This window comes from Magallana gigas, chromosome 10 (genome assembly GCF_963853765.1).
Source record: "Magallana gigas chromosome 10, xbMagGiga1.1, whole genome shotgun sequence".
Taxonomy (NCBI): domain Eukaryota; kingdom Metazoa; phylum Mollusca; class Bivalvia; order Ostreida; family Ostreidae; genus Magallana; species Magallana gigas.
The window spans coordinates 28,059,814-28,075,574 of record NC_088862.1 but is presented as its reverse complement, the minus strand read 5'-3'; the positions used below and the strand labels follow the sequence as shown (position 1 = coordinate 28,075,574).

The 15,761-nt window shown below is 29.2% G+C and overlaps 1 protein-coding gene across 4 annotated transcripts in view; it reads right to left on the bottom strand.

Annotated features, from left to right (window-relative positions):
• Positions 1 to 15,761, bottom strand: part of LOC105339293 (uncharacterized) — a 36,373-nt gene that overhangs the window by 19,742 nt on the left and 870 nt on the right. For 2 of the 4 annotated variants that reach the window (XM_066073803.1, XM_066073807.1), the window contains exons 2-7: positions 15,608 to 15,663; positions 12,720 to 14,700; positions 12,546 to 12,607; positions 12,292 to 12,429; positions 12,030 to 12,110; positions 10,423 to 10,875 (exon numbers count right to left, since the gene is read on the bottom strand). In XM_066073803.1, coding sequence (XP_065929875.1) covers positions 10,676 to 10,875; positions 12,030 to 12,110; positions 12,292 to 12,429; positions 12,546 to 12,607; positions 12,720 to 12,802 — 564 coding nt within the window. In that variant the 5' untranslated portion in view covers positions 12,803 to 14,700; positions 15,608 to 15,663 and the 3' untranslated portion in view covers positions 10,423 to 10,675. Of the gene's footprint in view, positions 1 to 10,422; positions 10,876 to 12,029; positions 12,111 to 12,291; positions 12,430 to 12,545; positions 12,608 to 12,719; positions 14,701 to 15,212; positions 15,260 to 15,607; positions 15,664 to 15,761 lie in introns of those variants that run through there. The other 2 variants (XM_066073806.1, XM_066073804.1) reach the window with 2 other exon arrangements.

The following is a 15,761-nucleotide window of genomic DNA, read 5'->3' as shown; positions in this document are numbered from 1 at the left end:
TAGTAGATCAATTTTTGTACAGGACGACAATAATTTAGTTTTGCTTTCATTAAACATTCTTAAAGGCTTTCCCCACAAAATTATGGTTAACAGAAATTTTTAAGACCATAACATTTTTTGTCATGTTAGTAAAAAAATAACATTTTCGTAAAAGAAAATCAGCATTAAAAAAGGCAGCTTATATTGCTTTAAAATAAAAGAAATATCAAACCGATGCATAACATGTTCAATGAGCACGAATCAAATACCCCCATCATGCGCTACCGTTTATTGCCTACAATATAAATTTCTAGCTTTCAAACTGTATATACATGTACAAATATTAATATTGATTACTTCAATTTTTTTTTAATGAAAATTTAATCTTAATAAGAAAAGGAAGTGTACAAACATATATAGAGATATTAATCCATTAGATGATTAAAATAAATAAAAAAACAAATGAAGCAAAGTTCACACTATACTTAATCCGATCACAGAAAATGATTTGGTATTTTGGTTTAAGAACTATTAATTCAAATTTAATTAATAAAGTTAGATTAAATCAAAGCAAATTAAAGGAAGGTAACCTTACATGCATATTTATAATACCATGATATATGCTTCTAAAAAGAGTCTCTTGTGAGCACAATACCTTTTTTGTGTCAATACATGTTTGTCGGTTTCATTTTCAACCAATTTAGCGACACATAAAATCGCAAAACTGCCATTTCGCAATCAGATACAGTCATACAGTCCAGGTAAGAGCACGAACAATTCATAACGGCGACATTTTCGGAAAACAGAAAGAAATCTAAGATATCTGAGATTATGTCAAGTTTAGACTGAGCACTGTGGTTACACTGATATTCGTCAATTTTAAGAAATTTAGATAAAATCACAGTTTTAAAGATACGAAAACTCCTTGCCAACAATTCTCTTAATACAATGCGCTATTAAAAATAACGATTCAATGATCAATTAATTCGAGGGATAAACTCCAAACAAAATCCGCTAAAATTGGTCCACAAATTACATTGGTGACTGAACAGCGTTATATGTTTGAACGGAAGTTGTTCTGGAGATAATACATTTTCTCGGAATAAACTCGTATCGTACATCAAATATGATATTTTATTGCAAAAATCTAAATTCATGTTCACACGTTAACTTCTTTTTAGTAGACGTTTTAATTAGGATACATATTAGACTGCTTCAGTACAATGTAGTTGTAAAACAAAATATGCATAAAGTCAAGATCATGTTTTCACTCCCAGTTTGAATTTCATGTCACATTTATCAGGAAATTACTATGATATTAAGCTACATGACTTAAAAAAAATATTTATCTAGAACCAATCTTTTTATCTTTTTATGCCATTGTACTAGCAGTAAATAACATGATTCCAATAGATGTTTAGTTTGAGTACTACATGTAGTTTTATACCATATTATTTGAATATTGTAAAATCATCTTTTGATCGTTTGCCGATATATCACGAGTGGTTTGCAAGATTTGTTTTTGTCGTGAAACTTACCTTGAATGTTGACCACAAACCGAAATACTTTGACACGAATATAAAAAACTGCATACAATTCGATCGCTTGAGAATAAAAAAAGGAAGCAGTCACCAATAACAGTTGGTTTACAACATATTGTTTCGTAATTTTTTACTTCATTTTTAAAATCAGCAAATCAGTGTAAGATATCTTCCGGAGAAAAAGGATATCATATCAATATTATTAAGAAAGTCAAGTACTGGCCGTTTAATAAGCAAAAAAAAAAATATATATAATATAACGTTCAATGGCTCAAAATCGTTGTCGTTTGTAAAGTAATCAATTTTGTATCTTGTTTAACACACATAAATATGATTTACCTTGAAGTTGAAATCAAAACTTCAATCAATTGGACACGTTGCTTTTTTTTATTTGCTTAAAAAGGCAAAAATTGTTTCGGACCATTTAAAAACGTATTACGCAAAAATCACACGGAATAAAACAACTGCAAGCTGTCTAAAAGGTAAATAAAATGTGATTGAATAGCATAACTTTGCCATTTAATAAATTTCACAGACAGATAATTGAGCATTCAGTTGACTGAGTGACAGACTTTCATCCTTCGAATGCGCTAGTATTTGTTTGACGTTTTCCTAGTACTCGTGTGTAAATATACACCATATAAATGATAAAAGACACTGATGTTAGTCCAATTACTGCAAACATTAATCTGTGAACCCTACTAGATTCCGTTTCCTTATAGCACGAAGAAGTGTCGTTTTTTGCTGTATTGTCCGTAACATTGGAAGTACCTAAAAAAATACCACAAATAAAAAAAACCCATAAATATTAACGGTCGATATGTTTATTTCAATTTGTAAAGTCAAGATTGGCATGCATACCTAAAAAGGATTTTTCAAAAGTATTTAAGCATTTCATGGATAATTTCACACCGAAAACATCTGGTCTCATTGTAAATATTTTTAAAAGACACTTACGTATTCAGAAATATGAATATGTGAATGTAGTCTATAATTACTAAAAATATCATTAATGAATGTATAAATGCTGTACCGATATCATATATGACGTATAACATTAGATATACAATACAAACAATTCTATTAACAGTATGTTTTGATATAACGATACTTGATGTAATCATATCTTATGCACATATAATAAGAAACTCTTTAGCATTAATACATTTTATATTCAATTTGTTAGTATTTGGGGAATAGAAACCAGCCTCTCTTTGTTCTCACCTAATTCTTTAATGTTATAAATGGATTAAAGACGACTTTCACAGAAAAATTATTATTAGTAATTAAATGATACGCTGTTATAGTTGATCATATACTTTGTATGAGTGTAACACACACATACACTTTAATTATAATCAAAGTATATATATATAAAATAATTCTACCCCGAGGAGTGATATTGAAAAATGTCATGAAATTTCGCAACGCTTTCTTGTACAAGTTGTTGTAGCCAGGGAATGCGTGTCTTTCTAAATCTGTCACATGTATGTGTTCTCGTTCAGTAGTAATACTCTGCCGTTCAAAATAGGCAAAATACAGACAAATTTAAAAAATTAAATGATATTTGACTAATGCAGAATAGTACCTACTTTGACCATTATTGACATTATCTTTCATAGTAATCATAAGTTCTTTTGTGGCATTCTTGTAGTTTATGTGTATTGTAGATTGAATCTGATGATCTACAATATAAATAACACGCTTTTATGCAAAACAATCATAATTTCTTACACAGAATTATTTTTATCTTTGTTACATCACAGGAATTGCAAAACAATTATTCTTTATGTACAACAAATATTATGGGGGAAAAAAAGGATAGATTGCTATTATACGCAAACGTATGAAATCCTCAACTTTATTATTATTATTTGAAATCATGTGTCAAATAGAGCTCAATGGATAATACTGATATGGAATCTTACTTTCTGAAGCATTAATACAACCATTGACAGAATCACAAACTGTAGCATTACAGTCACACAAAGACTGACAGCCTTGTCCATACGAAGGATATTGACACTTGGTGACACAGTTTATTCCAGTAAATCCGTTATCACATGCTAAATCAAATGACAATAATGTTCAATGAATTTGTTATAATGTTGACATGTTTCATGAAATACGTTTAATTAATAATATATTCAATCAATTTTCCTGTTCAAGATGCTGTTCATGTGAAAGGCTCTTAAGAAAATGTTTACGCTTTGGAATTAGATAGATTACCCCTGATTATTTAGCATATTTGTATGGAATAAAAAAACCATACGTATACATCTTGTTTGTGCATGATCCAACTTGTACGCTTGGCAACAACTCAACGTTCCATCTGTGCTACAAAGTTGTAAAAAATACAGTTGTGAGTAGTTAGGTTAAACACAATTCTGAAATAGTCATTAAAAAAGTAATTTTTACTCACTTGCTGCATAAGTGCAAGGACCCAACTACAAAGATTTGAAACAGTATAACAAAAACAGTGTAAATCGTCCTCATATTTGTTACTGGTTCTGAATATTTCTTCTTGTCCATTTTAATCCATATGAAAGAAAACGTTGATAAACCGTTCACGTGGATTAGTGATATTTAATATTACGCTCTTTGTCCTTGTTCATTGTTATAATATTGACTGAAACAAATTGTTTTAATGTAAATACTTAAAAGCGGAAATAGGTAATGATGATACTTCATTAAACTTTTAAATTGACACATGTGTTATGCAATTGCATTTATAAAGCCGAAGAAACGAATAATATCGCTGGAAATATTCTCAACTTTAAACAACAGAACACTAAGAGCTTTAATAAAAAAAAAACTCTTTAAAATAACGCTAATGGTAGTTGATAAAATGCAAAATAAAGGATTTTAATGTGAAGAGTCATTTACTGTACATGTTATAGGCGTAAAATTATCAGTAATGAAAGAGTACACATTGTGATTGACACTTATATATATGTAAATTAATCTCAACCAAATAATTGCTCTTGAGTAATGTGTTGTTTGTAACATATTTCATTGAAATGTGGTTTTGTTGAATATAGACTGTTTTGACTTTTTGAGCGATTTTTATTATAAAGTAATACTTCTAAAGAACTGTTTACATATAGATGGAATTCATTTATTTAATCTACAAGAAAAACGTTTCTGTAACAATCGAGTGGACGATAGAATATCTTTAGGTATAATAAAGATCTTTGCCCAATCGCAAATGTTTTGATATTATTTTGAAACAAAATACTTTAATATTTACTGAAAGCCTTGTGCAAACATGCATTCACGTGCTTTATTTTAAAGAGACCCAATTACATTGTTACATTTATTACATTACGCGTACTAATGAAGTCATATTAGTAATACGATTCAACACACGAAAACATTGTTATAAAAAAACCAAAATCAATACAACTAAATAAAAAAAATGATTAAAAAAAATTAATGATACATAACACTGAAAAAGGCAACAATTGCCTACAGAGGTGTGTAATGGCTGCAATAAAAAAAGAACATGAACTCTCAAAGTACTATTATTAGTCTCATCAAGATCGATAACTATTTACTCAATGTCACACTTAAACACAAAACATCATATCTATTTAGTATAGAAATATGATGAAAACAAACCCTACAAAGTAAAAAGTTGTTTTTATGATATGCATAGATATGAAAAAAATAATCAATTAAAAATCAGCTTATCAATTTCCTATGTAGGGTTTTTGTGGACAAAGGGGATGTTATTAATCGCATAATTTTCATGGCTTATTTATATATCATCATTTCTAAAACAAGGAACTTAAACAATGATTTATAATGTAGATATATGGTCATACAGCATATCGGAGTGATCTATTTTTACACTAAACACAAAAGTTTATTTATTTCGCAAGTTGTAAAATGATTAGATGCATTTGTTGCATTGCAAAACAGTAATGGGAAATCACTGTTATATATGTCAGATGGATATTTATACAAAAGAAACAAAGGTATTTCATATCAATAAATAACTGTGTTATCAAGTATTATTTTACATTCCTAGCTAGAATATTTGTTAGTACTATAATTGTATCAGTCTACTTCTATTTAATTTACACAAAACGAGGAAATGCGTGAACGGGTAACTTAATATTTCAAACAAAATTGACAACCAATAAGTTTTTATTAATTAACAAACTTGGTTTAATTTTTTGGAGTTGATTTTAATCAACTCTCCCATGCAGTTACTCTGGCAAACCGGAAGTAAAACAATGTTTGGATTAAACCACAAATAATCAACTCTGACGAAACGTAGTACTTAAGAATAATCTATAAATTCGATTCAATGTATTTAGAGGCATTGTTTTCCAGGAAACTTACTTATAAATATCCTAAAACTAATCAGGTTTTTTAAAAGTATGAACAATTTAGATATTTTTGTTGTCGTATGTATTCCTACGCCAGAGTTTGATTACAGTGGTAGCGAGAGACTATCCAATATAAAGTTAGAACTAGTACTGAAACCTTATTATCATTTTATTAAATATTGCTTAGATACACTTTTGCAGAAATATTTCGCTTACTGACACACAATATACGTAGAGTGTGACGGTGTTATTCTACCTTTGAATATTACACAACGTGACTCACAGTGAATTTTTCGTCTATAGCTCGGAATTCTTGTCAGAAAAGCCCGATAATTCACGTAAGATAACAATGTGCGTAATAATTCAAATACACCTAAAAACGTACTTGCCATGCGAAACATGTTCATATCAAAATAAATAATAATCAATAAATTCAACCTCTTGTCAGTACTTCAGTTCTTTGCATACCAATCAAATCGCATAATAAAAGAGTTTACTGTTTATAAGTTAAAAAAAACCATACACTGTGGGGTGTCTGTATCACAAATAAAACCTGACGGAACGTGGTTCGACAAATTTGTGCACGGTGCTTACGAGGCAAAAGCTGTATTATAATCTCTAAAACGGTTGCGCAACAAATAAATCCAGATTACATCTGAACATAACACAGAATCTCGGAAAAATTCATAAGCAGATGCTATTGGAAACTTAAATCATATAATTGTGAATATTTAAAAATATAATAAGAGGTCTTATTTCGAACCTAGCTTTTCTCTAGTACATTGTAGGTGTGAACACAGATATAGAATTATTAACAGAACAGAAGTTGCTGCAAGTCCGATGATTGAGTATACAGCACCATTAATTTTGAATGGTTCCTCTTCTTTTTTGCTGATAACCGTCACAAATTCATATAAATAGTCAGTAGTGGTTACATTTGCTGTAAAAAAAAATGTAAAAAAAGTTTTGATATGATTTTAGGTATAATAATAGCATTTCTGTTATAAAATGATTAAAATAATGTAATAACATACATGGGAATAGAGAGACAGATACAACTATTTTATTTGATTACTCTTTGCTGGGTTTTTATACTATACTTGCCTTTAAAGAAAATATATCTTCATTCATATAAACTAACCAGTATGACATTTTGCTATCAAGGAAAACGATCTGCTCACATTTGAATGTACTTACTTTTGCAAGAGTTTTTAAATGCATTGTTTGACTAAATAATTTTCAGATTTGATAAAGTCCAGTACTGACCAGACCCAACCTAACACCAAAGCAGAGCCCAACTAAACCCTACGTTTACTTCCGGGGTTTACTTGGGGTTTAATCTGGGTCAGCTTTTTTTAAAATTTGCGTCCACTAGGTTTTTAGGTCCACTTGGGGTTTCGTTTGGGTTTGCTAGGGATTTAATTTTGGAGTTTTGGTGTACGCACTGGAGCATGAAGCAGACCCGTCTTTTATTTTATCATCTTACTGTCTGTAATTCCTGCCCTTGTATGTTTCAAATACACGTATAGTGTCTGCTTTCAAAACTACTTCTGATCAGTACTGTAGCTACAATAAACGATATCTAAATTGGTTAATGATATTGATTTTGTACTTGCTAACTTTATGTACATTTTTTGTTGTCGATCAAAAATGAAGCTACAATGGGATAATGCAGTAAACTTAATGGACTTGCAAGTAGTTATGGATACAACAATCTATCTTTTTTTATCTATCAAAAATACTATTCCGTCTGTCTAAAATGCTGATAGACAATACTGATACTAATTTTTTTTTTTTTGTCATTGATTGAAATTAATAATTTAAAAGTAGATAAAATTATAAAAAGGTAAATCACTTCTGTTGTGTTCCATGCGTTCTATGAAGGTATTAATCAATGCAGAAAAACATACAAATCTATTGTGCAAAGCTCGATACCTTCATAACTTTTATACAACAGATATACACGTGCAATTAAAATATCCCTGGTTTAATGAGGTATATGTTGTTATCATACTTTAATGTTAAATACTGAAATCTGATTCTTTGAAATTAAGACATTCAGTATAATAAAATAAATGGTGCCTATTTAGGAAGGTAGGAATTGAAATTAACAACCCTCAAAAACCATTGTCAACCTCCGCTTCGCGTCGGTTTTCTCGGGGTGTCAATTTCAACTCTTACCCTCCCAAACAGGCACTTTTTATATGATAAATGTAAAATTAAAAGATGTGAATACAGTAGGAAATAAAAAAAAGAAAAAATACAATACCATCATCGGACTTCACACATCCGTAGACATGGTGACAGTCGATTGCAGAACAGTTACAGTATGATATACAGTTTAATCCATACCAAGGGAAGCGGCACTTTGAGCTACAGTTACGTCCATAATATCCCGCATCACACGCTAGTAAACAAGATTAAAATGTTAAAGAAAAATAAGTGTATGAATAATATATAAATACAATTTGGTCGTTATCTCTAAATTTAAAATTAATACAAATAGTAAGGACAGCATAATACATGTAATTGTACTTACGTAAACATATCTTAAGTGCACCATTCCACTTGAATCCAATACAACATTTTCTGTCATTTTCTCTTAAATATTGAACTTAAAATGTTAGACAAAAGTTGATTCCCCCCCCAAAAAAATTGATAAGTTTCAAGCAGCCAAAATAAAATATCTTACCCTGGACACAGGTCAGATTGAATTAGAAATATTTGATTTAGCAAAACAAAGCAAAACTTTTGTATTGTCATTGTTTTGCCGAAGAAAAATCGGTTTAAAAAACTGTACTTGTTTAAATATAAAATGAAAATCAGAATCTTTTATGTTAATAGAATACAACTCAATCCACATTTTCCTTATACTTGTAAAACTTTGTAATTATATAAACATCTCGAGGAAAAAAATACAGCAAATTAATTGTAACATTCCGAAATGGTACTGTTGGTATTTTGGTTTGTTTATGTATTTTTGATTTTATCAATTTATATTGTATTTCCTCGTTTGAAATCTTTTAAATTTTCTCTTGTGAATTACATGTACAAATAAATTTAGATAAACTTGTATTCCCTGTAGTTTCATCGTTCTATCAATATGCAATTAAATTTTGGTTTCGTTTTTCCATAATTTTAAGTATCCTACACCACAACAATAAAGATTTTAAAGATCTCCTGTATATAAGATATATTTGGTCATAAAAAAAATAAATATCAAATGGCACATGGTCTGATAATTTAATTTGATCATATACAAATGCACTTATCCGTTCCCTGTTGCTCATAAGAAAAAGTGCTTTAAAAAATAAATTTTCAATATGATGTTCACAATTCGCATTGAGCATAACAGAACCATCCAAAAATATTTACTAGTGTAATACAGAAAGATGACCTTTTGTGTGATAAATACTAGAAGTTTAGAGTACATCACACAAGTGCACACACGTGTGACAAATTGAAATATTTTCTTTTATTCCATAACTTATATATATGTCATATAAGAAATTATGCTTCACTTTACCATATTTGAAATACATTTTTTTGGTGGTTACATGTAATATGATCTTATGTTTTAGGAAAAAAAAAAATAAATCTTATTTCACTTTGTCTGTCATTATTTACAGGATTGACTTTGGTCGTTTAATCGATGAATGATAACCAAACTGTCTTGAAAGGTGACTGAATGGCACAGCTTAGTTATGCAGACACTCTGAAGTAACTTTTAGTGGACTTTCACCTGATTATTAATGTCAGTGCTGTATCCGTTTTCAATTTGTGATATTTTGATATTCCTTCTAAAATACTTTTACTTTGATGGAATCACTAACAGATTATGTGAAAACAAAAGTGATCTTAAAAATGAATTGTCCTACATATGTGAATGTCGACTATTGTCCCAATCTATACCAAATCTATGCTTTGATTTTTGTCTCTTTATTACTTTAAAAGACAGATTAATTGAGTTAAGACGATAAAAATACATGTACCAATGCAATCATTGCCTATACCCCTCAGTCATCATGGCGATCAGTTGTCGCTTTCAAATAGCTGTGTGTAAAACAATCAACTAATATTATGATGAGCACAGCAATAATTGCAATCAGTGAAATAAATAAGAATGATTGTTACAGATGGTTGTGATTTGATGATAAATCAATTGTAACATCTATTACACCTGAAAAATTTAATTCTAAGCTTAGTCATTTTCTTTAAAACAATAAGTGTGGTGTGATATGTTTGTAATAATTCACAGCATGACTATTTTCTTTTCTTTCAGTTACATCTCGTAGGAACCGTTTCCTTCCTATTTTGTCTCCACAGTTAGGTTAACAATTCTGTATATACTTTTCCTGATTAAATATCTTATCAATAATCAAGTAAAACATATAGAATGAACACAATTTAGATATCAGTTTACTATAACAATCAAAATAATATATGATGATTATTTTTACATTCGACTTTTTTTTATTCTAAAGATATTACAAGTAATAAGTTGTTTACAATTGATATTTTTCTTCAAATTAAAAAATTGAAATATGAAATCTGATATTAGGAATGTTGATCTTAATGAGCATCATACAAACAATATGAAGCTTTACATTGCAATACACAATAATAGAAATGAATCAAAAAAAATTTTTGTCACTTTGTAGCATTTGTGTCACTTAAAATGATCAGAGAGAGATCATCTTAAGTTGGAATAAAAATAAATTGAAAAATATTGATAGATTACATAAAAGTTGTAAGCATTGGTGCATCATTTACAATGTAGCACCATCTTAAAAAAATAAAAAGCAAAACATCCAGGTTTCAAACTGTGCTAGTAAACATTTTACGCTTCTCTAGTTGACAAATGTATACATAAGTAATTGTTATCAAAACAGCAGCCACTGAAAGTCCGATAATAGCATACATTAAACTATTAGATTGATAATGAGCCGTGTCCTTGGATGTGAGTAACGTCTGTATTATTATTGTTCTGTCTTCAAATAGAGTATCGTTGGGTTTCTCTGAAAAACAAATATATTACTGCATAAATGTAGTAAAAATAGAATGCTTATTAAAGCTACAAAATATGCATCTGCTTATGTGTATATCTAATAAACATTTATTAATGTTATGTACGTGTTTTTATGATATAAACGTAATAGAAATGAACATGTCCAAATTCCGAGTTGATATTTGTATGATTTATTTTCTAAAAAAAAAATGTATTTTTCATTTAATTATGGCATATTATGCAATATATAAAATATATAATTACCATTACATACCTATAGGCACACTCCTGTCTCATGTAAACATGCTTTAGAAACAACATACTTGATGTATTTACAAATGCGTATACTGTTCGAGGTCATTTTTGTTTTGTTAACAAGTGGAATTAAAAAAAAATATTAAAGCTGTTTGGCCTTTTTTAATCTTTGCATGCCATCATTGTACGACTACGAGTCATATCATTAGAATTGCATGTAGTGTATAGTGATTATAAGTTTGGACTCATTTTTGATGTCCCCTAATTTTTTTTGGATCTATTTACACGTGTCATATTTTGATATATGAGACTGAGTTTTTAAAAGCTCCTATATGAATGGAACGATATTCCAAAGAGTTAAAATACAAATATCTGTGGAAGAAGTACAATAAAAATTATAAAAGAAAATATGTCAAAGATAATTTTAATCAAACATTATGATTTTTTCTCTGGGAAAAATTCACAGGAACATATATACTGTGGTTTCATCAATATTTGTTGAATACAAATTTCCTTGGATTTCGTTGTTAAGTTTATCCACACAATTAAAAGTTCTTGAAGTGCGTTTTCTATTAACATTTTGTATTGATTGGGTCAATGGCCACGAATTAACTTTTCATTGAATTGGTGATTTTCACTTTATCTACGAAAACTGATACCCTTAATTATTAATGAAACCACAGTAGGCCTGCTGAAAGGTGTTTCCAAGTTACTGTTAATACGGCCCCTTATGTTTACAATAAAGAAATATCGCAGTATTTTGACGATAGTAGTTCTTTGTAGCTATACAACTGGTATATGTATAATATCTAGCTACAGTTGTATTAGAAGACAACTAAAACAAACGTTTACCTCGCAAAATTAATTTTAACAAACATTATATTAAATAATGGTCACATTTTATCTTACCATTAAAGCTGTGTTCATAATCATTAAGTTCTGATGTTTTAACGTTGTAGTTTGGACCGATTGCAAAAGTATATGGTTGTTCTGAAATGATATACAATTAAACACTTTGTTATGTATATGTAAGGTAGGAATTATTTTGTGTTAACTTTCAGCCTTAAAAACTCGAAACAGATGAAAGTTATTTAAACAGCATCATATTTTGCATTGATAAAGATAATTGTACTAACTGTTTAAATAAAAATTACTTTGTTTGAAAAAATACCTTCTGTTAATTGCCTACATCCGCTGATGTAATCACAGTCTTTGTCGGAACAGTTGCATCGTGACTGACATCCCAATCCAAAAAATAGGGGTGGACATTTCACGTCACAATTCTTACCATGATATCCTTTTTTACAAGCTTAAAATGTTTAACATAAAAGTATTGATCTAAATGTATGGTATTTTTTTAATCTCATGAAATAAAGACATCTAAAGTTACATATACATTATATGTAAGAAGAATGTAAAACATACGTATACACATTGATTGGTTCTGATCCCACTCGTAACCGAAACAACACATCGTTCCGTTCAGTCTACAATATACGTATTAAAACATCTATATATATTCACTTGTGTAAGTGGTTTTGAATTTATTTTCAAGATTTCCATTAAAAGGAGGTAAAATCCTTCTATAGTACTACTCACCCTTGACAAATCTGCATATGTGCAACTTCAAAACTGTCCAGCAATAGCACTATTACAAAGTCAATCCTCACGTTATATTTCATGTTTTCTTATTTTATGTCTAGAGTTGCTAAGACAGATTTAGCTTAATTTACACTCTGATATTTTTCTTCCTTATATCCATGTTAGTGAGGAACTTATATATTTTGAGAAAACATATTATTAGAGGAATTAAAATTTAATTTCAATTAGATACATCCTGTATGTAGTTGTATTTGAATGTTGATGCTAAATTGCAGACATGATAAGGATTACATACTATTTACACTGCTTTCCATGTTTTATAGAGTCTCATTTCAGGCGTGTTTTAAAGAAGTACATACATTGTTTTAAGCAACTGTTACAGGTTAAGCACGTAAGAAGGAAAAACAGCAGCAAAGGTAATAACAGTATTGAAAGTGTTAGAAAAAGGTGTTTGGCTTATATACATGTACGGCAAACATAGAGAAAGCTTGAAGACAGAAAACATGATGCGAGAGGTTTTTTTCAGCGCATATTAGTATTTTCCTTATCATTTTGATATGCCAGAACACTTATACAACAAATGAATGTTTTCATTATGCAGACACATGTATTCAGACTATCATATTTTTATTTATGAAAAAAATCTTTAAAGGGAAAATTCATATATCCAAATACATGTATAAGGAAATTGACCTCAGCACATATGAATTCTTATATTCAGTACGTCATTCTGTATTTAGATTAAGTGCTAATCGAACAGGACGAAGCCCAATCACGATTTTTTAATTCTCTGATCTTATTGTGATTGGTATACATGCTAAGCTATTTGTTGTTTTTCGTTTTAAAACTCTTTTCTTCATTTCTGCGAAGCAAATTAAGCCACATGAAAAAAATTGTTAGGTTATCTGTCCACAACACATTATTTTGTTTTTCAAAGATTCTAGTGATTTACAAATAAAATACCTTGCCATTAGCTTTTTTCAGTGTATATTTGTTAAAATGCAACTGGTATTTTTTTCTTAGAGGTTTTGGCATAAACATCTTTTTTTACAATTAATCTTTTTTATATCTTTTTCATATATTTTTTTATTAAAATTGCTTGTGTGACATAAATCTTGGTATGTCTTCCCAGAGTTTTCTTGTGAGGGGGGTACAACTCAAATCAACACAGTTATATAGAAAACATGTGCACGAGAAAATTTAAATTGTGTGAAGTTTGATTGCCTTAAGATTTAATTTTGCATATCCATTTCCTTTTCCCGTGTAAAAAAATATTTAACTGGTATTCTTTTTCTAAGAGGTTTTGGCGTGAACTTTTCTTCACAATTAATCTTTTTTAAAATCTTCTTCATATTTTTTAATTGAAATTGCTTGTCTAACATAAATTTATCTTGGCTTGTCTTTCCAGTGTTTTCTTCTGAGTTATAGTACAACCCAAATCACCACAGTCATATAGATAAATTTTAACTGTCTTGATTGATTTGAATCAGGTTTAAATTTGACCATATATATTTTCCCTTCCAATTAGACACATGTGACATTAATAATACACAGATTGTTATTGTAGATTCATACTGTAACAAACTATAATATGCACATAAAAATGATAGTTCAAAATTTAAAAACATGATGTAAACTGACAGTGTTTTGATTCTGTTTTAGGTCCCCTTAACAACAATCAATGGCCTTCCCTGAATACTGCTGAGGTCCCATTATTTGGTTTTATATTTTGAATACCGTGTTAAAAACAACAATACTAATGTTTGTGAATGATAATAATATTAGAGTGAATTGATGTTTGACATTTTGCAACAATTTTGCACACGGGTGTAAATATATATCATACAAATAATTATTGACACTATTGAAAGTCCGATTATGATAACTTCAGTATAAACACTTGACGTATCTGTTTTCTTTGTAACACAATCCAATGAGCTGTTATTCATAGCATTCTCTAGCATGGCATGTGAAGTATCTGTAAAATGCAATTAAAAAAGGTTGACGTAAAGGATGATAAGATTCAGACACGGAAGTAATTCCGAATTTCAATCAACTGATAATGTGTTTTCAAGAGTATTAAATCAATATGATTTTGATATGCTTTGTTGAACATATTGTATTGTTAATGTATTGTTAAAAATAAACAACCGTGCTATTGTTGATTTCATGTTATACATTAACAGGGATCCAATTACCCTATCCCCGATCCGAATAATATTAAACTTTGTACGTGCGTCATTGTATGCCACATATATAGAACATTGTATCTATCAATGATCATATGTACGATTACATGTAATACTGCAATATGCATTCCTGTACATTCATTTTACCCGAACATACATTCTGATACTCACATCATAATAAATTAGATTCCAACTTTCTTTCGTAAATATTAGTTTTGAGAATGAAATTTAACAGTGTTCCCTGTTTCTGACGCAAGAGTTGATATGTAAAAATTGTGAATATATTATTGAGAATGCTTACGGTATAAAATTTGAATCGGCAGCGATAACAAATTCCATTTCTAGTACCTTTAACGTAAACTCGTACATGTGAGAATGATGCAAATGAGGCATTGTACATGTAAATGCATAAAATGGTCAAAAATTAAAATAAATACATTTTTGCTTTTATATATGGGCATATATCTAGTTCTAAACTTTTTTTCATATTAGACTGAACGTATTACTTCATAGTAATATTCATTAAAACTAAAACAAATTAGGGAAATTAATTACATTCACTGTTTTTCTTTTTCAAATCAAATACTGTGTACTCATTTTCTTTTTTCAATATGTTACAGTGTAAATTACGATCAAATTAGATTCAAAGACATTCATTATAAATGTCATAGTTATGTAAGAAATTTATTTACTAACCCTTTCGGTTGTATACGTCCAGTTTTCCAAAGGCAACATAGAATTAGTCTTATATTCTAAAAAAGAAAGAAAGATGAACAGTCATATACAATATATGTTTCCCTCCCTTTTTTAACAAACACCTGAAAAGTATTAAATTTATTTTTACTTGATG